Source organism: Brachyhypopomus gauderio, chromosome 5 (genome assembly GCF_052324685.1).
Source record: "Brachyhypopomus gauderio isolate BG-103 chromosome 5, BGAUD_0.2, whole genome shotgun sequence".
In the NCBI taxonomy this organism is placed as follows: Eukaryota; Metazoa; Chordata; class Actinopteri; order Gymnotiformes; family Hypopomidae; genus Brachyhypopomus; species Brachyhypopomus gauderio.
Genome location: NC_135215.1, coordinates 17,231,504 through 17,257,820, shown reverse-complemented (window position 1 = coordinate 17,257,820; position 26,317 = coordinate 17,231,504). Strand labels below are relative to the sequence as shown.

At 43.8% G+C, this 26,317-nt stretch overlaps 2 protein-coding genes across 10 annotated transcripts; one reads left to right on the top strand and one right to left on the bottom strand.

The window, feature by feature from the left end:
- Positions 1-846: 846 nt before the first annotated feature.
- On the top strand, positions 847-7,500 carry eva1bb (eva-1 homolog Bb (C. elegans)). 5 transcript variants are annotated; one of them, XM_077006122.1, is made up of 5 exons: positions 847-1,000; positions 3,321-3,465; positions 4,518-5,645; positions 5,830-5,886; positions 5,969-7,500. In XM_077006122.1, exons 2-3 carry the CDS (start codon positions 3,399-3,401, stop codon positions 4,943-4,945), a joined length of 495 nt encoding a protein of 164 aa, XP_076862237.1. In that variant the 5' UTR covers positions 847-1,000; positions 3,321-3,398; the 3' UTR covers positions 4,946-5,645; positions 5,830-5,886; positions 5,969-7,500. The 5 variants fall into 5 exon arrangements, with proteins under 5 accessions (XP_076862237.1, XP_076862239.1, XP_076862240.1 ...); XM_077006124.1 differs by having other exon boundaries at positions 4,518-5,886; positions 5,969-6,644; positions 6,759-7,500; XM_077006125.1 differs by lacking the exon at positions 5,830-5,886 and having other exon boundaries at positions 4,518-4,999.
- On the bottom strand, positions 7,090-22,236 carry thrap3b (thyroid hormone receptor associated protein 3b). Of its 5 annotated transcripts, none has more exons than XM_077006116.1 (11): positions 22,156-22,236; positions 16,422-16,571; positions 13,584-14,363; positions 12,460-13,071; positions 12,200-12,375; positions 11,910-12,021; positions 11,704-11,779; positions 10,354-10,514; positions 9,887-10,202; positions 9,177-9,323; positions 7,090-8,909 (listed from the first exon to the last, which is right to left on the bottom strand). In XM_077006116.1, exons 2-11 carry the CDS (start codon positions 16,547-16,549, stop codon positions 8,661-8,663), a joined length of 2,757 nt encoding a protein of 918 aa, XP_076862231.1. In that variant the 5' UTR covers positions 16,550-16,571; positions 22,156-22,236; the 3' UTR covers positions 7,090-8,660. The 5 variants fall into 5 exon arrangements, with proteins under 5 accessions (XP_076862231.1, XP_076862233.1, XP_076862230.1 ...); XM_077006118.1 differs by lacking the exon at positions 22,156-22,236 and adding an exon at positions 19,151-19,408; XM_077006115.1 differs by lacking the exon at positions 22,156-22,236 and adding an exon at positions 18,415-18,766.
- Positions 22,237-26,317: the final 4,081 nt, after the last annotated feature.

The following is a 26,317-nucleotide window of genomic DNA, read 5'->3' as shown; positions in this document are numbered from 1 at the left end:
TGATTCCACTAATTTTATCTGGTTTGCACTAATTTAAAAATCCAGCAAGCTTGAGTAAAATCCTGGGAAGGAGTTTTACTTTCTGAACCTGGAATGTCCACCTCTGCTGTATTGGCACTGATATAAAATACCAATCAGAGATGATATCCTAATTTGTGATCATATATTTATCTGCCTAGTGCAGATTTATGGTGTACTGTATGTTGTAATGAGTGTATTGTTATTATGTTTATATGTGGTACGTTGTGAGTATGATGTTGCATATTTTAAGTTTTAGTGAGTGTGTGGTTATCGTGCCTGTATACTTTGTGGGCATTGTGTTGTATGTTGTAATTGGAGTGTTGTTATCGAGCCTGTATTGTGCTGAGTGTATTTCTGTTGCTGTCATAAATAATGTTGGTGTGTTGCGTTAATGCTTGAAAGCCTGTGTTGCTGCAGTATGTAAAGCACTTTGGTGGTTGAGGTCTGAGCCCACACAAGGCCTGGATAAACACTGTAAACGCTTGTGATCACAATAGGACTCCCGAGGACAGAATGGTGAGTGGATCTGTTTGAAGAACAGACCAAAAAAAAGATTGTTTTCATCAGAGATCTGGTGGGGGTTGGTGTGGGGGTGTGCCTGAGTCCAGAGGGAAACACAACTCCCAGCCATTTCTCAGACAGAAAACAACCTCTCTCTGTCCCTTGGGTTTGTACCATAGGTGTGTGAGTGAGTGACGGAGAGAGAGAGAGAGAGAGGAGGGAGGGGTGAATAGTATTTGAGTGCAGCTGTGTGAGCACGCTGTCTGGCTCTAGCTCCTGTAAGGAAAGGCACCTCCCAAATTTCGGAGTCCTATCAGTAGAATCCTCCTGTCACCCCCCCCATCCCACCCCCCCCTCACAAGAGTAGAACTCGTCTCTCTCGACCCACCACTGTGCACGTCTGTGTTCATGTTGGGATGACGTTGGGAAACTTGCTGAATCAAGACTTTAGATCTCTGCTCTTCCTGTATCGTCAGAGGTAAGTAAAGGTGTATTCTTGTCTTTTTCTTTATTTTTGTATTGAGACTCAGCAGGCCTGATTTGAGATTATCTTCAAAGTCTCATGTTATAATGATAAAGTAGTGGCACTTTTTAAACAGGTAATGGGATTATTTTGTCATAATTGTTTTTACTGCTGAATGTAATGCTAAATGAATAGAACTGTGAAATAAGTTACATGGTAAAAGTGCAACCTGAATATTTTTACCTGCTTGCAGTGTTCATTGTAAGAACAACACTTCCATTTGTGTCTTTGTTTTCTACCTTTTTTTAAATGCAGTATTGAAGAATGTGATTGGCTAGAACTTGCCAGACAAAAGAAACAACTACAGTAGCTGCAAAGGGACACATGTTGTTTAATAGATCTCAGTTAACATTTGCAGTACATTTATGAAGATCTTCTAACCATCATAAAAGAAAATTACATCAAATCTTGGTGTAGCTATTTCAGTTTTCAGTTTTTTCAGTAGTGCGTCTGTTTGAAGAACAAAGCATGATGCAGAAATGCATTATTCCAAATGACATCATAGTGACATCATAGTAGAGATTACATTAGCTATGACATTAGCTATTTTATATTGGCTAAGACCCAAGAAGCAAAGAAATGCTTCCCAATTTTGTGTGTGTTTGGGTGTGTGTGTGTGAGGGTGGCTGGGGGTTGTCTGTGTGCACTTTATGGGCAACAGATGGTGCTGGGCTTACAGCAGGTTCATGGTTCTAGGAAACACAGCGGTTGTTGGGAAGTGGCCCGTGTTAAAGATGTTTCGTCTCTGGCTGGGTGATTCATGGCTGTGTAAACACCCAGTCATGTCTGAGGCAGCTATGGGTTTGCTCTGATTAAGGTATTTTGAGACTGTGGCTGGCTTCCTGAACAAACCCACCTCTTAGTTGGCTACGACTATGGTGGGTCCTGTTATTACATTCCTGGTATGTGTTTGTGTGTAGACGTATGTGCTTCTGGGAATGTGCAGAGGAACAGGCGCTTGAGGGGTTGTGTGTGTGGTTCTGGAGTGTTTGGGAGCAGGCATTTGTGTGTGTGTGTGTGTGTGTGTGTATGTGTGTGTGTGTGTGTAGGTGTTTTTTTCTGGGAGTGTTTGAGTGTTTGCAAGCACATATTGTGTATATGTGTCTATGTATTTGTGTATGTCTGTGTTTCTTGTAGGGTTTGAGAACAGGCATTTGTGTGTGTGTGTGTGTGTGTGTGTGTGTGTGTGTGTGTGTGTGTGTGTGTGTGTGTGTGTGTGTGTGTGTTTATATCTTTACAGAGATATCTTTACTATTGTTTGTCTTCAACAATTATTTTTGTTTGATTCTATGAGAGAGAGAAAGAGAGAGAGAGAGAGAGAAGGAGAGAGAGAGAGAGAGGAGAGAGTTATCACACTGGGCATGCTGGTCTTGAATTTTCTTTAGCTCCGATAGGCATCAGGCTGAGAGGAAGCTTGTACCCTGATGCTCTAGATTACATGCTGCAGTAATTATGAGCTTTCAAACAGGAAGCAGGCGGGATCTGTGTAGCACAGCCCCTCTATCCCTGTGCTGCTCTGTGTCCATGGCACATGAATATTCACTCAAGCACAAGAATACATTTGTACTTTTCATACTTGATATTGGAATTATACTTGACATGGTGACTGTTAAGTATGCAGTATTATTAACATTCCTTTGTGCTATTTGAAAAGTTGTCCAGGTGTTTCTGTTGTTAAATAATAACAGAATCAGTAACAGAATCAGTTTGGAGAGTCTGAGCAAGACTGGAGAGATTCACTATATGCTCAAGTTCAGGAAAAGTGGTTTCCAAATGCTGTTTTTGAAGAGTTACTGTCTGAAGTTGCCTTTTCATCCCGCCCAACCCCCTCCAAAACACACACACACACACACACACATCCTGTTTTCCTCCTTGGAGACCATGACAGAATTTGGGGTTCCAGCATTTTCCCAGAGTGTGTGAAGCTCTTGTGGGGGGGGGGGGGGACCTGACCGAGGGCAGAGGACAAGAGTGCACATACATACACACACACACACACACACACACACACACACACACACACACAGCTCTCAGATGGAAGATTTAACACAAACACACAAGGTTCCCATGTTCTGAGGCTGATACATTATCCCACAGCTCCTGCTCCTGAACTGAAGAAACTGCATACAGTCAGATTTAAACTGCAGGATGTGTCTTGTTGTGAGATCCAGTGTCTCTGCTGCAGTGTTTATGTCCCTACAGGGCTCTGAAGCTCACAGCAGGCTTCCCGTCCCCTGCTGTATCTTAGTGTTGTCTCTCTGTCTTTAACCCCCAGCTGTTGAGGATCATGGCTCAGCCCGAGGGCCACAGTGGGAACTGAAGGACTCATGTGTGACATCCAGAGAGGAGCAGAATGAATCCTGTGACAAAGGACATGGAGCTGCTGAGTAACAGTATGGCCACGTACGCCCACGTTAAAGGTGCGCTACGCCTCCTCCTTACTTCAGGTCCATTATTACACTGCACTGGTGAAAAGATCAGGTTGTATTATTAAGAATGTGCACATACACACAGGCTGACCTTTAACGTGGTTATAAGCTGGATTGTTATAAGCAATAATATCAGGAACCAAGTCCTTCAGTAGGGATTTTCCACAGATCTCTCTTTGGTCAAGACTAGGGTCATTCTGCATCTGAAAAGCCAACATTATGAAGTAGAACCTTGTTGAACCTTTGGTGCATTTGGACATCACTGAGACTGCAGGGATGGTTTCACTTTCACAACCTCAGGAGCTGAAGATGATCCCATGGCCCAAATGTTACGCTTGGTTTGACTTCACACGTTCACACTCCCCAAACACATTCCACCTCCACCCATTTCTGCTCTGCCAAACTTGCAAAGTGCTCCAGTTCAATGTCCTCTAATAACACGTTACTGCACTGGTGACATGTGTGCATATGTGAATAAATATTATAGTAACAGGGGTAAATTCTACACCAGTCTCTTTATATAGTGTGTTTCTATAACAGCTGTTCTACAGGTTTTTAGTTCTGAAAGACGTGTCCATGGTTTTCTTCTGTTCCTGGTCCAAAAACAGACAACAATCAATCAAGGGCTTTTCGTCCTTAACCGTCCTTAATCCTTAAACGTGTTGCAATTCATGACAGAACCAAAATGTGGGTTGCCTCAGCCTCTTCTCACACTGGACCAAAGAGAGCAGAGATGTTTTCACTACTGATCAAATGCCTTTGAAGTTCCACAAATGGAATTATGGAACGCTCATAGTTCATTCTGAAGAGTCAAACCAGCCAATATTATGCAAACATAGACAGACATTTCTCAGGCGTGGCTGAAAAATCTCTAGAAGAACCTCACCCAATCACAGTTGTTTATGCTTGTCACATGTTGCCTTCCTTGACATTCTAAATAACACCAAATTTTGTGTGTTATAGTTTGTGTTTAAAACGTGTTTAAAACTCAGTATTCCTGGTTAAATTGAAGTTTCAAATCCCTCTCACACTGTCCCCCACAGATCACATGGAGAGCTTTGCTCTGTACTTCATGCTGGGTGTGTGTTTTGGACTGCTGTTGGCCCTCACTCTCCTCATCATGAGCGCCACCTGCAGGCCACGCCCTGCCCCGAACACGCCCTCCGCCCCCGACGGCAGACGGCTCAAAGAGTCCAGCGCTGAAGACGAGAACGAGGCGGAGGACGAGAGTGGAGACGAGGCATACGGCGAGGAGGAGGAGTTGCCCAAAGTTACCGTGGCGCCCACGAGCAACCACAGCCAATCGAACGGGACCATCAGAAGCATCAACGTCTTCACCTCGGCAGAGGAGCTGGAGAGAGCCCGGCGACTGGAGGAGAGGGAACGGATCGTCAGGGAGATCTGGAGAAACGGACAGCCAGACATTCTAGCCACAGGAACTGGCACACTTACCCGGGTGCACTACCGCTAGGAGGACCTAACTCTCAACGTTTCATTGGTCAAGGACAGCTGCAGGTGCATTAAAGTGAGTTTGGGTTTGTCCCATAGGCCAGATTCCACCCAAGAGTTCAAATGACTGAATAGAAAAGATCAGTGGTCTTGGGTCTTTGTTCAAGTGTTTGACCTCACGGTTGCTCCACACACATTTCCATAATCAGGGTATTGAAGGATTTGATTTTTAACATACATTTTTTGAAGAAACCTGATAATGCCCTGTACTATTGCTCTTTGTGTACATATTTTTGTTATATTTGGTCCTTCTTTAGCAATAAAAATAAATAAATTTTATTAATGATTTATATGAAACCAGCCAATGCATCTAAACTCACTGGCCACTTTATTAGCTACACTTTGCTAGTACCGGGTTGGACCTCCTTTTGCCTTCATAACTGCCTTAATCCTTCGTGGCATAGATTCAACAAGGTACTGGAAACATTCCTCAGAGAGTCTGGTCCATATTGACATGATAGCGTCACACAGTTGCTGCAGATTTATCGGCTGAGATCTGGTGACTGTTGAGGCCATTCAAGTACAGTCGTGTCGTGTTCAAGAGACCAGTCTGAGATGATTCACACTTTATGACATGGCGCATTATCCTGCTGGAAGTAGCCATCAGAAGATGGGTACACTGTGGTCATAAAGGGATGAACATGGTCAGCAACAATACTCAGGTAGGTTGTGGCATTGACACGATGCTCAATTGATACTAATGGGCCCAAAGTGTGCCAGGAAAATATCCCCCACACTATTGCACCACCACCAGCAGCCTGAAGCGTTGATACAAGGCAGGATGGATCCATGTTTTCATGTTGTTTGATACCAAATTCTGACCCTACCATCTGAATGTCGCAGCAGAAATCGAGACTCATCAGACCAGGCAATGTTTTCCCAATCTTCTATTGTCCAATTTTGGTGAGCCTGTGTGAATTGTATCCTCAGTTTCCTGTTCTTAGCTGACAGGAGTGGCACCTGATGTGGTCTTCTGCTGCTGTAGGTTCGAGGTGCCGTGGTTATTTGGACGTTTCTTCAATTCCATACCAACCCAGAAGGAAGAATGCAGAGCCTTTACCCTCCGTCAGGCCTCCACTGCCAGATCTTCCTTTCCTCATGTCTTCTCACATCCTTGTTCTCCCAGTGTTAAACAAGCAACTCAGATGTGGGTATTCCAGACAGAAACATGACAAATGCTGTCAGGATCGAACGTCCCGCTGAGAACGAGGTGAGACAGACAAAGCTTCTGAGGCAGCAGAAGCTTTCAGAACAGACTTTTAACTTCAGGTTGAACTGTGCACTGATTGGTCAGGCAGGTAATACACCTATACACCTGGGGTGAGTTTCCCAAAATGTTCTTAGTGCTAAGTACTTCTTAACCTCGTACGTAAGAACAAAGTTACGAGGTACTTAGCGCCAAGAACGTTTTGGGAAACTCACCCGTTCTTTTACTCTAACCCAGCTCTTCCTCCAGCTGAACCAGCACCAGCCGATAGCTGACATGACGAAGGTGTTTTCAACTATTATATCTTATGATTTCAAAGCTACTTCCTGACTTTAAAGCAAAACAACCAACAGGATCAATAGAGAAATGAGGAAGATGGCCCAATCCAAATACTAGCGGGGCAGAGGACCAGAGGACACTCATTTCTCAAATGATTTGATGGGCAAAGAATTTGGTGGGCTTTGCCCTTGTGGCAAATTATGTTTGATGTTCTATAGATGTACAATAACATTCACCTTTCTACAACCACATGACCCGAGTACATTAAGACTATTCCCTTCACCTACAGGTCTGCGTGTTTGAGCATTAGTAGAACAAGGACACGCCATCATTGATGCAAAAGCACCAGAGCTACTGCCCCCTTGTGGTCATGGAAGTTACAAGTCATGCCTTGAGCACTGAGAGGAGAAGAAAGTCCCCCTTCCCCCAGCAGTCACTCAGCTGTTGTGCTACAGATCTTATCTGTTAAGTAGAGCTATTGCAGTTCACCCATTCCCATGACACTTGGTATGTAATGGCTCACAGCTGCAGTGCTTCTGGTGAAACTGCACTTCAATTAACTACAAAGTTTAAATCAGAAATAAACATGTTTCTTTAAATAAACCAAGGGTTTTACCAGAAGGGTTTTAAAGGCTTTTATTGAAACGAGAACAGAGACAAAAATCAAAGCATTGCCTGAATAGTATAAATGTAACAAAATTTCATAGTAAAGCAATTCCAAACGAACCGAAGGAAGAGTACAGACACCAGGACACCGTCTACAACAGCACTGGAGGCGCTTAAATCGCAGGGGCCCCATTCTGGAGTCACATGGTGTTACAGCACTCTGCAATGCTACAGGACAAATCACAGTTTAAAAACAACAAACAAAAAGATTCAGGTACTGGGATTGTGAAAGTCTATCGAGTAGCTAAAACATTTTGCCATTCTTCTAAAATAATAAAAGTGAGCACACCTATCTTTTTGCATGTTACTTTGCATACCAAGGCCACAGGACACTGGCTCTCCAATTATTTTGCACTTTATCCTTTTGCTAATCAAAAGTTGTGTCACAAGTGTACAGGGTTAAAAAGGCTAAATGCAGAAACCAAAAATAACTCAAAGTTCAGACTACATTATATTACAATTCACAACCTTTTATTTAAAAAAAATTATAATAATGCGCCGTTACAATTCTTATTGGTCACCCCAAAAGCAAAACATTAAGCACCTAAAAAGAAAAGGAAAACAAATTTTGGGTATGACTGAAAATCACAAGAAACAAGACCATTTAAACATCCTCTTTAGAGATCATTACTTGCCTCTATCTGGTACACAGTGGGTTAGTGCAGAGTTTAAAAAGGTGCTATAGGCTGTAGTCTACAGATTAGACACAGAGTAAATAGTCTGAATTTTATACAGCTCAGCTTTACTTCAGATCCAAAAGCCCATGTCTCTGTACACAACTAACCCAACCACCGGCACTACATGGATTCAGCTTATCATGTAGCAAAGGAGAAAATGGGAGGTAAAGCTAAATGAGATGGTTAAATCAAAAAATGCAAAATAATTGCCAATAATAATAATAAAAGTTTCACTTAACTACAGTACCCGGCTCTAAGGCACAAGTGCATTTCTCCATTTTGAAAATGAAGAGTGAAGTCTCGTGCTGAGAGCAGAAATTAACAGAAAGATTCTTCCAAATTAACAGAAAGATTCTTTTAGTCAAGACAGGTCTGGCCGGAGCATAATTTTCTACTGTTGTCAAGTGAAAACAACAATCAAAAGCCACACAAATGAACTTGATATTAAATCAAAGTCACAAAAGAGATGGGGGGGGGGGGAGACAAAATAATCATTACTTCTTACAGTGGCTCAAAAGAACAAATGTACTGCACATTCCAACAGACCGAGACACCCGTTACTGTGGTGGACGGATCACAACTGCAGTAGCAACTAAAAGGAACAAGAAAGAGGAGGAGGAGGGAGAAAGGATGAAAGTGTGGGTGTGGTCTCCCAGGGTGTCCTGGTCCAGTCCTCAAAACTGTCCCACAGGCCACGCTTCACCCATCCCAACTGGTCCCAGTATGCTTAAAACAAGCAGCCAAGACTACAGAATTGTGGGATCACATGGTAGAGCAGCTCAGGGAGCTGGGACAGTGTGAAAACATGGACTGGGAACACAGGAGCGGGGTGGGAGGGAAGCGTGGGTCTAGGGCTTGGAGGCCGTGCTGTCAGCCGCCTTGTCCTCGTCCTTGTGAGCGAGCTCGGCGCCGTCGTCAGGCAGCTCCCCCTCCTCCGTGGCTCCCTGGAACATGTCGTGGGTCCACTTGGGGCTGCCTCCCGCCCCTCCTCTAGTACTGCGCACTGTGAAGGAGCCACGCCCCCGCGGGTACAGGCCACGCCCCCGCCCACGCCCGTCCGCCCACTTCATTTCTCCTTCCCGGTCACGGTCATCGTGCTAGAGAGAGAAAGAGAAAAAAATGGCAGAGATGGAGGGGTTAACATTCAGATTTACTTTCTTCTAGACAGAGAAACAAAAGGGCTGTTTACACACAGGTCTAAACTTTATTCATGTCCAGAAAACCAACTCAAAATGTCAGTGATGCTTCTTAGGACACAAGATGAAAACTATTCATATGACTGACTATCATGCAATACTTGTGTTTAAAAGTAAGCCAGATTGTAAAAACTACCACCTACATTCCCCAGAAAGCCTGGTGGTTACCTGGTAGTACTTCCTGCTCTTAGGGGTATATTCAGGATCCCACTCCTCATCCTGTGGTCGTATAGGCCCACCCATGTTTGCAGGGTTACCATTGTTACTGTTGCCAGGGTAATTTCCCCTGTTCCATCCTCTGCCTCTCATTCTAGGCTGCAAATCAAAATGTCCCTTTACTTACACAAATCTTGCTTCCAATTTTTGAGCTAATTTTCATAACAGTCATAACACACTCTGGAGCTGTTCAACAGGTTCATCACCATTTTGAGTCACCCACCAGAATCTAAGACTGGTATCTCCTGCCTCAGTTCTGGTGAGCCCCAGGACCAGAGAGTTTAAGCAGATTAGTTAGTTACTGAATCATTTAGAAAAGAAGTAAATGGAACAGTGCCAAGGCTCACCAGCACTACAGTTAAGACAACAACCTCAGCTGGAAGGTATATGAAAGAACAGCAGCCTCACACACACCGTTATGAGCACATTGCGCAGCAGTGCTCCGTGAATGGAGTAACTCACCTGATGTGAACGTAGCAGCACTGAAGACAGTAGCATCAGTGCACATGTTCTAATTTACTCACACCTGCTAGCATTTGGCCACCATTAGAAGCTTAAATTCAAAGATCCAACTGTTCCCAATCAAAACTGCCTGAACCCTTCATTCTTTATGGACACCACGGGGTTCAGCAGCGTTTAATCAAAATGGAGAGGGCACTTACAAAGCCCCTGTCGTATCCGCCACGTCCCCGGTCGTATCCGCCCCGGTCGTATCCGCCCCGGTCGTATCCGCCACGTTCATACCCTCCTCTTCCTCGCTCGTAGCCCCGCTCCAAGTGGGCGCCCTCGTAGTCGCGGTGGCCACGCTCAGCAGAACCGGGGTACTCTCTGGGACCCAGGCGGGACTTATCAAATCCCCCCTTCTCCACATGCTCCCCCTCCTCCCCGTGGTAATCCCTGGGCCGGTACGGCTGTGGCGAGGGAGAGGAGGAGGAGGAAGAAGAGCTGGGAGACCGCTCACGTTTCTTCTTGCTTTTCCTTGAGGTGAAGGACACAGCGATGGTGTGATCAGTGGCATGTGGCATTCATGTCGTGTCACCATCACAGATGTGTACAGGTGGAGCAAATGACCCATAATTACGTGATCCACCATCAGGGAAAATGTGTAGCAAGCACCCGCACAACTTACTTGGACTTCTTGTGTTTGGAGGGCTTGTCGGGGGACAGGTCCCGGCTGGGGGTGCCAGACCCGGCAGAACCCTTCCCACCCTCCCGCTTGGGGTATTTTTTACGTCGCTCAATATCCAAACGCAGATCCATCGAGTCTCCTTCATATTTTTTACCATAATCCTGTAGAAACACGGCAACATACTTCATGATTAATGCACATCAATGTCATACTCAAACTGTGAGCAAATATTAAATAGCATGTAACAAAGGTTGACTGATTTTAGATGAATAAATATGAATGAAACCCAGCATTTAGTTCATTTGAATTTATCATCATAATAAAAGGACTTTTCCACAGGCAAAATTTTAATCAGACTAAAAAGATATTCAATGAAATGACCATTGATGGTTTTTCAATGTGAAAACCATTGATGGCCAGGTTTTCACATTGATTTTTATACTAAAGGCCTACAGAGAACACTGCGTGCAGAAAACCTGTGACTGTTTTGGCTGTAGGTAGTAGAAAAAACATGGTATCTTAGACCACTATGACTGAAATCCAAATGTAGTTCTCCATCTACTGGTGACTCAGAGGAATGACAACTTAAACCCTCCATTTTAAGGGTGCTAAAGAGAACGTTTCCTCTTTGGAAACCTTAAAATGGTTCTAGCACAGTGTTTCGCTTGAAATAGCTGGTTTTTGAAAACCTCAGTTAATTGGGCTACATCTCGTAGGTTAGAGCTGATCTCCAGAAACCATTCTGAGCAGCTCCAATCTTAACTAGACAGTATTTTTCAGGAATCCTTAATCTAGTTTTCTTCACCAATTAGCACACTGAGTGTAAGGACAACTAGGAGCTTACAATACTAAACTTTATTATAGGACAGTGCTGCTCACCAGCTGAAAACCTGCTGCAACTTATACATTAAAATATAGCAGAGAAGGTGAGACTACAAGAGAGTAAAGCACAGAGAGGCACAGATCTCAGGAAGGCAGCATGCTCCATGCTTTCCCCATGGTGATTAGTACAGCGCCTTGCTTCATCAAAAAGCATTTTCAAGGAGAAATACTTACTATTGCATTTGCTTAGTGGTCCATTGAAAGGCTTGGATAACAGGATCACTAGTCACTTCCTTTTTGATTAGCCTTTTGTTTGGGCATGTATGAACCCACCGATTAATCATATTGTAAAAGCTGGAGGGGGAGGGTATAATGCTCAGTAATACAAGAGGGACTTGAGTTCTTGTGTATTAGAATTATGCACCTCCTTTAAATGCGGGAGAGAGAGGAATGGGGGGGGCACACATTGCCGTTTCAGCCGGCACACAACGGGGCTGGAAGTTTCAGATTTGAAAACGCTCGCGTCACCTTGTACTCGTTCTCCTCCATTTCCTCAAACAGACGAGTGTGCTTCTTAAAAGCACTGGGAGACACATCAATTCTCCTACAGAGAGATAGGTACAAAACAAAAAGAGGAAATGAACAAAGCAATCTAATGGTTTGTAGTGTGCAGTTATTGCTACTAATAACAGTGTTGATCAACCCATGTGCAGTGTGCACACACGTGTGTGTACCTGTGGATCTCTGGGCTCTTCCTCTGCTTCATCAGTTCGATCTGTGCAGCTTTCCTTTGGTACAAGCCGAATCGTTCATTCAGGGTCATCCCAGATGAGCGAAAATGTTGAGCTACAAACCATGGAGAAATTAGGAAAATAAATAAATATCTTTAACTGATACACCCAGACACAACTCTGGGTCCAAACTCTGAACCCTGAGGCACTCCCACATATCAAGAGTAGTACAATATGACAAACACTCCACCCCCCACCCCCCCTTCCAAAAGCCAATGGGAAGCAGTGGTTACCTTTGATGTGATGCACGATTGTGACTATGTGTTGAGCAAACAGTTCTGAGGGGCTGCGGCGGAGCTGGGCAGCCTCAATGTGTTGGAAAATGGAGCGAAACTCATCGTGGTCTTTTTTAAGAGGGTGCACCAGATCCTGAGACAAACGCCTCTCTTTGGCTAATGCACCAGACGAGCTAGGAAAAAGAACAACGCTGGCTAGATCAATGACTTCAGGCAAAAAGGCATCGATGCAATTAATACTGGTGAATTTCAATTACCTCTCCGCATCATCGGTGAACGTTTTTATACTGAAATTGAACTCGGGGTCTCTCTTCTTAGGCCGGGCTGAGGGAGACACTTGCACCTGCACCTGTTCCCGTGCTGCAGGGAACAGTGGCTTGGTCCTGTCCGAAGTTCTGGGGGGTGATGGAGATGATGGACTGATGCGGTTTTTCTTCTTCTCTTTTTTCTTGGAGCCCTTCTCTTCCTTCCGAGCGGCTTGTTTGCGGCTTCGGTAAAGCTCCTCGATCACGTGTTCATCCTCGTCCACTTCGTCCCGTTGGGCCAAATCTTTGTTGGACACGTAGGAGTCGTCGTCCCATTTCCCGAAACGTTCTTCAAATAAATCCCGTGCAGAGACGGTCCCTTTGACCTTGTACTTGGAGTCTTCCTCAGTCTTTCTCTCCTTCAAAGCTTTGGAGAACTCCTCTTCATCCTCACCCAGGAAAGGAAGTCCTTTCTCAGACTTCGACTCCCCGTAAACTGGATCCATATCAAAAACATTTCTCTGCTTTCTGCTGCTCTTCTCCTTCTCAGCCTCGCCAGAACCCAGATCTTGATCCTGACCGTTATCCCAGTCAGATGTGGGCTTTTTCTTCTCTGCCAAAAACCTGTGGTGAACAATCAAAAATGAAATGGTTTTTTTTTTACATGGTTTTAGAGCAGTTATGAATTACAGTTCATTACTAAACATGAACATTCATAAGTACAGCTCCTTACCGTAACTGACAATAAAGCTACTCTTTACTACAAAAATAAACAGTTGATCACAAGCAAAACAGAGCACTCAAAACTGCACCACAGCAGACATAACTGACCAGGACTCATTTGGAAAATATACTTACATCATCTAAGCTTTATCTCCTAAATTATGGGATTGCAAACAACCTCAGTGCACACGGCAACAGCCAGCAAGATTTGGAATTTATTTGCGTTTTGAAATGAGTCGAGTTCCATTTTACCCTCTATTCTTCCAAGGATCTTTGTTGCTGTGCACAGACTAAACACATTTGAAAGAATGATTATAAATCAAGTACCGTGAGAGAGAAATAGAAGAGAGGGATGAAAAGAAATTAAAAAAAAAAAAGAAAAGTAGACCTCGATCACAGAACATGCAACATACTTTTTGAAAGCAGTGGAGATTGCAGTTTTGTCTCCTGTCTTCATGTCTTCCTTTGAGAAGAAGCCAAAACCGGTTGTTGATCCTGACTTTGGGGGGCTCTTTGCATCTGGGCCACTGCTTCTCCAAGCAGAGGCACCATTGCCCGAAGTTCCAGAGAGGGACACCTTGACCTCAGGTTGAGTACCTGATGTTGCTGGCCCTTGGCCAGGTTGATTAGGACTGGTGGCATAGTCACTCAAGTTCTCCCATTTGCTTGAAGTATCTTCAGGAGCAGTTTCAGAGGGCTTGGATTCCCGTTCTTTGCTAGTATCTTTTCCCTCTCTTGGTGAAGCTTTGCTCTTTGAATCTTTGGAGTGGGGTTTTCCAGAGCTGCGGCGGCGTGGTGACGAGGAACGTGAGGAGGAACTGGAATGGCGGGACCGAGATGATGATCTTTCGGAATAACGGGAACGGCTGCGGCTTCCAGGGGAACGCTTGCGAGGGGTCCGGGAGCGAGAGCGCCCCCTCTTAGGGCTGTGGGGATGGTGCTCATAAGGCTGCTGCTGGTCACGATGGCCGCCATGCCAGTTGTTGGAGCGGTAGCCATAGTTGCCAGTACCGCCACCACCACCTCCTCCTCCTCTGTGGTAACCACGGGGAAAATACCCACGACCTCTGCCTCGGTTGTAGTAGTAGGGTCTCCGATAGCCACGGAAACCACGATTATATCCACGATTACTCTGGAAATCTCTTGATGGGTAGTTCCTGTCCCGACTATGTGAACGGGAGCGAGATCTAGAGCTGTGGAACAAAGGGAGAACATAAAAAACACAATGAAGTCCCAGATGGGGAAATCTGACAGTAAATAGCACAACCAGCAACAACAAAAGTTGGCTAAACAAGTACTGATGCAGATTATGCGTAATGCCCGGTTCACACTACACGATTTTAGGCTGGTTTTTCAGTCGCCGACAGTCGCAGAAACTGTGGTCGGAGGCAAATCGGCAATCACTCGTCGCTCGCTCAGTCGTGTAGTGTGAACTGCTGAAAGACGCTCGCCGTGCAGTCGCCGACTGGTTGCAGACGACCGGCAGATATCTAGCATGTTTAATATCTAGCCCAGTCGGCGACTGAGAGTCGGCAGCAGCGTCTAGCTACAGCCAATGGGAACGCGGAGAGAGAACCGCGGCACCGCTGAAGATATCTCTGAGAATGTAAAAAACTTTCAAGAATACTTTCAAAACAGTAACCCAGCAAACACACAAAATCCTCACCTTTCTTACAACTTTACTACAACACTGCGTTTAAGTTATTGTGACAGCACTGGAGAAATAGTGCGATTGATTATATTTATGTTCACTTGGGACTATGGAGTGTTTAAACGGTAAAAAAAAATAATAACGAAAATGTGGAGTACATGTACATTGTTTTTTTTTCTTCTACGTGGTGTTGCTGGTTCTCGCGAGAGTTTCATTTTCGTGTTCTCTCGTTTTTGGACGGCAGCCAGATGAGTCTGCGATTCCCCAGTCGTGTAATTCGTGAGCCCGCGTCGCCGATCAGTCATGTAGTGTGAAAGCCACAACAACTGAAAGACTCGCGATTACAGCACAACCAGTCGTGTAGTGCGAACGGCACAAAAACCTGACGACTGAAAAGTCGTGTAGTGTGAACCTGGCTTAAGTTGTTCGGACCGCGGTCCGCCAGTTGAGTACCCCTGTTCTAAGCCATCTTGGCATCAGATATGTACACAGCAATAGATGTTAATCACTGTTCCATAAGTTTCATAAAATGCTCTGAAGATGCTTCAAAAAGTGAAATATAACTTACTTAGCACAAAACCAGAAAATAGCATGAACATTTGTCAATACTTACCAGCGGTCTATTTTCGTTGCAATACAGTCAGAAAGAAAGTGGGTTACCAAGCAACATGACACCTCTTCAAAAGCAGAACATACATGGCCTTAGCAAGTACAAGAGTAGGTGAACTGGAAAAAGACGGTCACACATGACCGCCAAGAAATGGTTATAGTCAGAGTCTCACATATCAGATACAGACAACGACAGAAAGAAAAAGACAAGAGGAAGTACAGGGACAAGAGGAGGCAGAGGAAGAGAATGATGAATAGTTCTCGAGACCATCAACAACCAAATTATCTGGTTTCACATTTGTCCTATCAGGGCATAGTGTCATGTGTGCTCATTAAAAGGTGTTAAAAGTTAACATATGCAGGAGCGAAACTCCCCATCATGGCCTTGGCCCAATATTTAAACTCCCCATCATGGCCTTGACCCAATATTTAAACTCCCCATCATGGCCTTGACCAAATATTTAAACTCCTACTTTTAAACAACCACTAGCTGTGCAAAATGAGATTTTCATAGGCAAACACTCGACTAATTTTCATAAACCGTCATATGATTTTAGGAATGAACTGGTAAGACAAAATATAATACTGCATAAATGTGTTTCATAAACACAAACAGTGCAGGTTAAAATGTGACGACATAACTGGAAACAATGTAAAGTGCAGTAACTTGACAATGCTGTAAATCAAATAATCATACAGACACCCAACCTGCTATTACCACAGAAATGTAACAAGGTTCCTATGAAGAGGTGTGACACCACCAAGACAAACAGTGCTCACTGGAAGTATTCACACATCCATTTCAACCATAGCTGTACGACAAAGCCTCTACACATCGAGTACTTAGCAATGCCCCACAGGGTACAAACACTTCAGAGCTCCAGCCTTCCAGTCACAGGTTAAACACCTGTAACCTAAGAATGGTGTGTGTGTGTGTGTTTTGGCCAGAGACCTCAAGCAGTCCTAGGTGGGTGGACAACAAACAGGTTACCTGTAACGATGCTTTCGGGACCTGGAGCGAGAGCGGCTGCTGGAGCGAGACCGCGAGTAGGATCGGGACCGGGAGCGGGACCTCGATCTGGACCGCGAGTGCGAAGGAGAATTCAGTGGCTTGGACATCTCTGTAATGTCTTGGCCAAACCTGACCAGTAAAAAAAGACAAGTCGTAAATCTCCTTGGCATTATGCATAATTATTAAAAAATTTTTTTAAGTTACAATGATTATTATAAGCAGAACCCTTTACACCAAGACCTGTGAGGTGTAGGGTTTATTTATGAATACTACTATACTTTGAATTAGAGGCAACAGGATTGGTTACCTAGGACCAAATATCCTTTGAATATACTCATAATTATTACCATGTTTGTTCTCAAACCTGTTTAATCTAAATGCCCAAAAAAATAAAAAAAGACAATTCATGTTTTACTGAATGTTACAGTATTGATATACCTGCTGAAAAACTTAACTGCAGCTGCATATTGTCATAGAAAATCTACCAAAAAGTTGGTTAAGACAATATTTAGATTGCAAGTGGTGTTTGCCCGACACCCCCCCCCCCCCATTTTATTTATTAAACATTGACTGAAACCTGTCAATAATACACAGACTGAACACAGTGAACACCAAGACAACTGGACTTTCATCTTCTGCAGTTAATCATTATGTCATTCCCATCAGCTCAAAGCCCTTTTTGGTCTTACCATAAACGAGATTCAAACTGATAGATGTAATAGCCTTTAATAGATCTCAGAACATCCGAACCCCTCCCGACTTTCGGCTCCTTAAGTTATTGCAGTATTACCACCGCAACTCAAACTTGTGTTGCTAGAAGCATGACAGAAAATCTATAGCCCATTTCTTGCAAGTGTTCTTTTGTAGCAGAGCTTTCAAGTAGAAGTCCTCAACCAAGCTACGCGTCTTCATACACACAGACACACGCAGTTCCGACTGAACAGAAGGATTGAGAATAACAGGTCGTGATCATCGGTCAGACAGAACCTGTATTAGACCTGAACGCTGTCCAGAAAACCACATTGACAGGCAAACATCTGATAAAAATAGAAAATATAAAAGGAACAATATTTTAAATCAACTGATCCCTACTAATAGTAAAAGTTCATATCTTTAAAAAGGAATAAACTAGCTCTGCATCTTAAACGTAGGTAAATCCCCTATAAAGATGGTCTACGCATGTTGCAGACACTAATGAAGGCGCCCGTCACCCTCACGCCAGCAGGCCTCTGGCCGCTACATCGGGCTCTGCCTCCCCACGTCTGTCGCTGCTGCGGACATTCAGCCCACAGACCCTATAAACGTTCGCTAGCTAAATATACTGGCGCTGCTCCCTAGTCTGGCCAAGGTTAGCCAACCTCGGAGAGTCGCGCATGTAAAACCCGCCGACCTCTTGTATCTGCTGCCAACCGCAACACAACTAGACAGTTAGCCAATCAGCTATACATTATAATATACACACATACATTAATAAATAGCAAATAAAACTCAACGCAGTAGCTTAACGAGCACATTTATTACTACGTTAGCCACCCTAACTAAAAGTGCCCTAGCTAGCTCTACTACAGAGCAGACGTGATAAGGTCTGATAGCTTCCCTCCACCCGTCCACCTACTTCATGTGTGGCTAACGGCTAGCTAGCAAGCTAACAAACTCACGTCTCCAACTAGCCGCAGCTAACTAGCCGCAGCTGGGTTGCCTCGCAACAGTCATCTCGTCATGGTAACCAGCGGTAGTGTTATCTAACTAACGTTAGCCGCTGGTTAATATTGAACGTTCTGGTTAACGTTAGCTAGCTAACAGCTAATGGCTAGCTACTTCCCCCTCAGTCACGCCTTCGTTTCGAACAGCTATTAACCAGCTGAACACAACACTGAAGCACGTTTTAACAAACGTAATACAGCAATGAACCTCCCAGTTTGTAATACACACACAATAAATAATTAAAAGGTTATTGGTGTTAAACACATACCTCGCTCTAAAGTCGCGCGAAGACCCCCGTGTGTGCGGGGGTACGAGGGCAGCTTGATTAACTGGGTAGCAGGCGAGCTAACTCGGCTCGGCTTTATTTTTGCACTCGACGTCGAAGCGGATTAGCAGAGTCGGTGTTGTTGAAAGCAAAAAAAATCCCTCGTTCACCGGGGGTTTCTAAAAACGCACCTCACCTTACTGAGTAATCAAAGAAAACAACTCGTCGATTAATCGCACAACAGCCATGTGTGTGTTTGCAGACGGACCGTTTGGTTGCCTCAGAAAACGCAGAAGCAGGAGGTCAAATTTCCTTCCTGGTTCTGCCAGCTCTGAGGCAACACACACACACTCACACTCACACTCACACACACTTTCCTGTTAAAAACACAGCAAGGAAATCTTGATAAATTAGTTTGCAGTTTCAGTAATGTATTTCAGCATGTGGAAAATAAATAGAAACTGTTATTGCCATATCCAGAGTAAAAAAAAAGCCGAAGAACATTTAAAAACGAAACATCAATCGTATTAAGTCATTTTATTTCAACGTGTACTGCAAAATACTGGCGTTTGAAATCTTGATATATTATTGTAAATAAGCACGTTATCTATCCAACACCTGTTCAGCAACCGTATAAAATGCTGACGGTAGCTCCATTTATGAAACACTACATGTGTTGAACTGTCAACATTTCAAAAGGTAAGATGGTATATAATAAAAAGACATCTCAGCGCGTTACCTAACTCAACACCTCCACTGTTCAGGGTCGTGTCCCTCTCAAACGTCTAGGCCCGTTTATGGAGGAGCCCAAAGCAGCGTGTGAATCAGCCTGGTTAGGTGCATCTCAGTTACATAACTAGCAAGCCCGGGCAGTGCATTTGTGACTACTGCTCTTTCACTATCCGCTAGAGGAATAGCTTTCACACCCGATTTGCGCTTTAGTAAAATGAGGTCTGATCTCTGCTCGAAACTGCAGTGTAACCCAAGATCGTGTCCAGTGTGGAAACAGTCGCCGTTTTCTACGCGCCGTTCGGGCCACGTGGTTCTTTTGTTCTAGTAAACTACTGGGACAAGAGACTTTTAAAGGTTTTGCTGCAGGCGATTTATGCGTCCTGTATGCCTTTCGGGCAGCCAACACACCCGGGCCAGCTAAACTGATACGCAGGCTCCATTTTGAACACCTGTTACAGACATTCCCGTGACACTGGCCACAATCTGCCACGGTCCTGCTGAGCTGAGCTACGAATTATAAAGTCGTGTACAGCTATGAAAAATGTTGTGCCCAATTCAGAAGCAACGTGGGGGAAAGGCACACAATTCCAACCGGACTATAGACTAGTAAATAATCGCAGAAAATGACAGTTGCGTAACTACTTCAGAAATAGTTAATTTGTCATTCGTCTGTAGGCCTGTTGTTTCATTAGATTATGCATGTTACTCTCGCATATGTTTTCAGCACCGGGCCCCACTCATCCTCACCATCATAAGAATTACTATATGACAGAATATGAATCAAGTAGCGCTATGTTACCTTGAAACAACTAGTGGACAATAGTGAGGCTGGGGTGTGATCTGTTGTACTGGGCCTGTTTATTTCACCAGGCCTTTTGAAGATAGCCACAACTGGAATTACATTAACGACATACTATGAGATCATATAATACATGAAATAAAATGCTAATAATCTTAGATGGCTGGTGTCAAAACTATTATTTCATTAACTACAGTATCATCAGATTCCTAACGACGTTAGGAATCTGATGATGCTGTAGTTAATTAAATAATAGACTCTAGAATTTGCTAGCAATATAATGGCCACATCAAATGCAGCCCAGTTTCTCTGTGTAAAGAGGGATCTGTGAATTTGGTTTCAGTCCAAAATCCAGACTGCATGTTATTTCCAAACCTTTGTGCCGAACTCTTATCTGCAATGATACCACAGAGGAGCTGAAAAATAAACAGATGCCCCCCTGGTTCAGTTGATGATTAAAACTTGGGCAAACACTACCCACACATGCTACCTATACTCTAAAGCAGGTAAACAATGCCTTTCATTACCTACAATTGCACACTTGTATTTTATAGAACACCCTGAGATGCTTCCTAAAAAGACAAACCCCGTTTTCATTTTCATCATCTTTTTATCACATGATCAAACCCACCTTTATGTACGATTCCTGTGCTGTGAATCATCAACAGTAGTGTTGTACCATTGGTATGAGACACTCTTGGTTTAGGCTATCATTTTTGTTTTTTTGGTCTACCAAAACAAATTGTAGTGAGAATACAAATGAACGTCAGTTGAACTGAATTAAATTGGAATGGAAGTGATTCGAAATAGAAGTGAATTGCCCACCCACTTCAGCTTTATGTAACAGCAGTATGAACTCATCTTTCTGATGTTGGCTGGACCCTGGAGACATGCCCCATAGTGCCTCTGTGCCTACGCTATAATTAGTGCAACACAAATCCCAGCCAGATGCGGTGATACCCCCCCAACCATTATCTCACACTTGTGGAGCCTGTACAACTGCAGTCACTAGTCCAAATGCTCAGAGTTAGCTGGGTTGAACATGGAAGCATCATGCTGCTTCAAGACTATACATATATACATACTAGTATATACTATATTTGACAATTTCATGGGTTTCTGAGTGACCTCATGATGCTCTTGTGTTTTATGCCAAACATTTACATTATTTGGCAGACGCCCTTATCCAGAGCGACTTACATTTTTATATCATTTTTTATACAAGTGAGCAATTGAGGGTTAAGGGCCTTGCTCAGGGGCACCTCAGTCATGGCCTGGGGATCGAACCTGCGACCCTCCGGTCACAAGACCAGTTCCCTAACCGTTAGGCCATGTCTGCCCTTTTCTGTCTTTGTTTCTTGATCTTAACTTCTTTAAAGTCACAGAGGTAACACACTGAAGAATATGACAAGACTAAATCCTGGAAACTTACTATAAACATTTAATTGCTTTTTAGCAATGCAGTTTATTTAATTGCTGTCTACATATGGCAATGAAACGTTTTTAAAAGTATTGCTGTATATAATTATAGAAAACTTAATTGGCTCTTTAAAAAATGTAACAATAATCACCAGTGCAGCAGACATCACATGCCTACAGGGCTTCAAGGAAACGTGAGCAAATCAGATTTCATTTCCCTTTTGAACCAGGGCAGCCATTTTAAACCAGAGGCTACCTGGTACGATCAGCTCTTGCACAGATCACACATTCTCTCGTATTCTTAAAGCCATTCTGCTCTCTGCTAGTCACTCTGTAGATCCACTTAGGAACCACTGGTCTGTTCCCCTGTTCCCCAGAGCAGCAGGTGGGTGGTATACAGCCATGTTTGTGCAAGCTTCTCTGGGGGATAAGCCCAGAAAATGAAACTGTGTCTCATCTGATGCTCATTAGATACTAATCAGTCAGTCTCTCTTCTGTACTACAAATGTTCATCATCAAGTATCCAAAAATCTAAATTTGAATTACAAATGTTGACCACCAAGTTAAAAAAGAGAGAGACAAGAGTCACACACATTTCCTGTCTAGCAAGGTAAGTGATCTGGTCTTCAGTGTAATACAATTCATCTTTAGATTGTGCCTACATATTTACTGAGATTCCGTATAAAATCATGATCCTGACTAATTGAGTATCTGTTAATTCAAAAGAGGTCACAATCTCTATAAAAGGATTTGATAAAGAAAAGATCTGCTTAAGAAACGACGTGTCGTCTTACCTCTGATGTCACGCAGTGTGGAGATGAAAATGAAAACGAAAGCCTCAAGAAGTTCTTAAGCAAACACAAATCACTTCCTGTTTGGAAAAAAACAATGAATGTGATTGGCTGGTGAAAGCATTAAACGTTTTAAAGAAAGAGTTTCCATTTTTAAGCTTTCAACCAAGAACTGGTCGAAGTAGGACCACATACTAATAGGATGCAGACAAACTACGTTTTATTCTAAATAACTCATAGTTGACCAAGTTTATGTCATTTGCTTGGTTTTGTGCGGCTGAGAAGATGAATCTAAATGATCTTCACAGCACTAGAACATCACAGACACTAGGACTGCATGCTCTCACAGTGCACCTGAGTTAAGACTGGACTCAAACGGACCACACCCTGCACACGTAACTGACAGGCGCCAGGTTATGAGACCAGCAGTGGGGGACTTTGGGGGCAATTTGGGGGCTCAAGGCAAAATTAGCTAGGGGGCCCATCAACATTAATATGCGAGAAATACGTTAGCTAGTCAGGGGGCCCCTACAGTGGGCTGCAGTGGGAGAGGCCCAAGGCAGTTGCCTAGCCATGCCTCTATGCAAAGACCGCCTCTGGAGACCAGCACTGTGGCAACAAGACCCAAGCATTTTAAAACTTTGTGATTGGAATGTGAACTATACAGTCAACATCTCGAATACTACAAGATAACAGTATATCACAGTAATGTCACGGTATACACTGTTTCGGAAACAGATTAGGGATTTCGAACCTAGACACCCTGTTAACACCTTGCACATTACAGAGCAGCTGTATATTTCAAACATCCGTGAGACCCTGTTCAAATAAATGTTTCCTGTTCGCTTGCTGTCCAGGAACAATGACGACAGGTACATCCAGTCTTTACAAAAACACATGCAAACTAGGTGTGTACGTCAAAACCGCAGCAAGCAGGGAAAGAAAAGGATGAATTACAAACCTAGAGAGTGTGATAATAATTTAATAATAATTATAAAGAAACTCTTAAGAGCTCCTTTGCAGGAAATCAGACATGTGAATGCAGCATGGCTGTAAAGAATCCTGAGGATCCCAGCAGTGTGGTGCTAGAAGACAAGCCAAGATAAGCGGTTCTTTCTGCTGTGGTCGGGTGACCTTAAACCCAGGCTGGGAAAACAAACTACACAAGGTGGTTTACAAGAACCTATGCAAAAGAGTTATATGCAAAGTTTTACGAGCATATTTGAATCCCATCTGTGTCTTCTAGGGCTGGACTGGAACAAAAAATTGGCCCCCGGCATTTTTGGTTTAGACCGGCCTCTCATAATTAGTGGAGCACAACTGACTTGTAATGTATGTGAAGTACGACGTGGAAAAAAAAAATTAAAAAGTTACTGGTTAAAGTCATTGGATTCAATCTTAGCATTATTATATCACAACCACTTTTATGATTTTATTGAAATAATCTCTAATATGTATTTTCTGAATATCTCTGATATAACAACTCAATTCTAATTCTTCAGGTTAAAGGTGCTCCCTCCTTTAAACACATATAACATGTATTTGTACCTGGCTACAAACAAAGCTGCTTTATGAATTCATGCAACGCAAACACGTCTTAAAAGCATTTGACACCGTTTTACTCTTATTCAGTGTGGGCATATCTTTTGCTAATATTACTTTGATATATTTTTACACTTACTGTAGTCAGGCTTAAATTGCAAAGCTTTTATTTATCATTTATAAGTTTTAAAATCTGTAACTTTACTTGTTTTGGGTGCTTTTTAAAACATGTTGAACCACATCATAGAGGCTACGAATTCAAACTACTGTGCAGCCTTTCAACACACCTTTAACCTACATATCTAAAATGCTATGATAACCTAAAATGGACACTTGCAGCTCATCCAACACTTCTCAGTCTTGACCATTTGCTATTTTATCTGAATAAGGGCGCGTGGCTGCCAGATTTTGGGAAGTATGCAAATACCAATTAATACTGATACTAATCAATCGCCATTGCTCATCATTCTCATGTAATAAAGTCCCTGTGTTATCCTGACGTTACTACCTGCTTACGTACTACACTTTCCCGCTCAGTCTGTCCCTCGGTTTCTCTTTCACAAGCCTGCATCTCTGGCTGCTGCTCTCCCTGTCTGCTGCTGCTGTCTTCACCTACAGAGGATGCGGAGGCTACAGCAGCGAACATGTCTGTGATTTTTACACATTTTGTAACATCTACATTGAGACTCGTCAATTTCTTCATGCGTAACTTCTCCGCTCCCGCTTTCTGCCGCTTTTGTTGCTCCGTGCTGCCTCTCACAACGCGCTCAATACTGAACGTAGCGGGAGTTACAGCGGACCACACAGAGAAAGGGTGGGGCCACTTTCGTCCTAAATCCTGATTGGTTCAGTCCACTGTCTATATTGAAGATGGGCCAATGGGCTGCCCCCTCTAACTTGTGGGTCGGTCTCTTAGAAAAAAGGGAAGAAAAAATCCATCGGCCCCTGAGGACTGTCGGCCCACGCCAGATTACCAGTCCAGCCCTGGTGTCTTACAAACACGGTGTTGGAGGGCGGAGGTTGAGTGAAAGTTAGAGGCAGGACTGTGTCCACTGACACACAGAGTGGACACTCCACACCTCCACAGTGCCTCAACACTAGTATACCCAGATAATAAATGGTTGAATAAAACTTCTTTGCCTTCTGTTCTTTTCTCAGTCCACATGGTTTCACAGAGCTTGCATTGTGCAAGCAAACCTGCGATTTTACAAGATATCAGAAACTCGCTGTATTTCACCAAGCCAAATTCTTTACTGACCGATACAGTGACCTTGGACCTTAACAGTGATATATTGCATCCATCCATTGCACACATTCGCAAAGCAAGACTCAGAATAGTTCTGGGTCAGCATGCCGGCCATTTAATGCAAAACAGCCTCCCTTCAGGTACTACCTCTCCACAGTGGCAGATTCATTTACACTTTGCATTGTGTGCAAATAAAGAAATGCTTTCATAGCCACCGGGCCTCCATCAGTGCAGAACAGACAGTGTGCAACAGGATATATAGACTGGTGGTAGCGTGTGGCGTCAGAAGCTGTGGATGATGGGAGATCTCAGAGTCAGCCAGAGACGGGCAGTGGGCACTAGCAGACATACCCGGGGTGGACAGCAGTTTGTTTGAGAGGGGCTGTGGATGAGTGTCTGTAAAACACCCAAATGCCTTTTCCAGATTCTCAGAGTCCGCCACGTGTGCATACAGCGGTGGGCGTGTCTGAGTTTGCTGCCTCCAGCCTACAGTTCACATGACTCATGAGATAGGGCTGGTCACGTGTGTGGCACGTGCTCTTAAAGTCTTCTGATGTGTCCGTGCTGCAGGCTGTGATCCGTCATTTCTTAGTTCTGACACACAGACATACATACACATATGTCAACACACCTGCACATTACCCCATAATTGGTCATTGGGGAATTAAGATCAAAGTTTTGTAGGTGGAAACAACATTTCTGAATCATCCTGTGTGCAGGATGGTGGCATGCAGCTGGGCCAGGCGCTCTGGTCCGGCTGGTCCAGCCCCTCTGATCCGGGTCTTACTCCTGGCCTGGCTGCTGTTTGTGTGGAGTAGGAATGCACTCTCTGTGCCGTCACTCTCTCCCCTGGGTACTCCGGTTTCCTCCCACATTCCAAAGACATGCATGTTAGGTCGATTGGTGTCTCTGAACTCCCCCACTGTGTGGGTGTGTGTGTGTGTGTGTGGTGTCAACCCAGTCAAGGTTGAGCCCATAACAGAGTGTAGTATCTGAACCAGAGTGGATGGAAACAATTGGACACAAAAGGGTGATGAACTGGTGCCCTTTCCAGGATGCATCCCAACATCCAACACTCCTCCACCGCCATTACCTGCATTTAAATGAGTTTATAGGATGAATTAATGACATTTGTTTACCAAAACAGCTTTTACAGCCTATGAAGAAATGTCCTGATCTTAGAAACAGGGGCTCAGATTCCATTAACTGTGTTCATGGGGGTTTCCATAGAAAATACTTGACTGTTCCTGCAGACTCTATACCCCACAACCCCAAAGCTGCATATTGAAAACTTGAGGAAAGATTATGAATGGGTACAGAATGCCCCCCCCCCCCCCCCCCACACACACCCTCTCACAGCCAAATACAAGTTCAAAC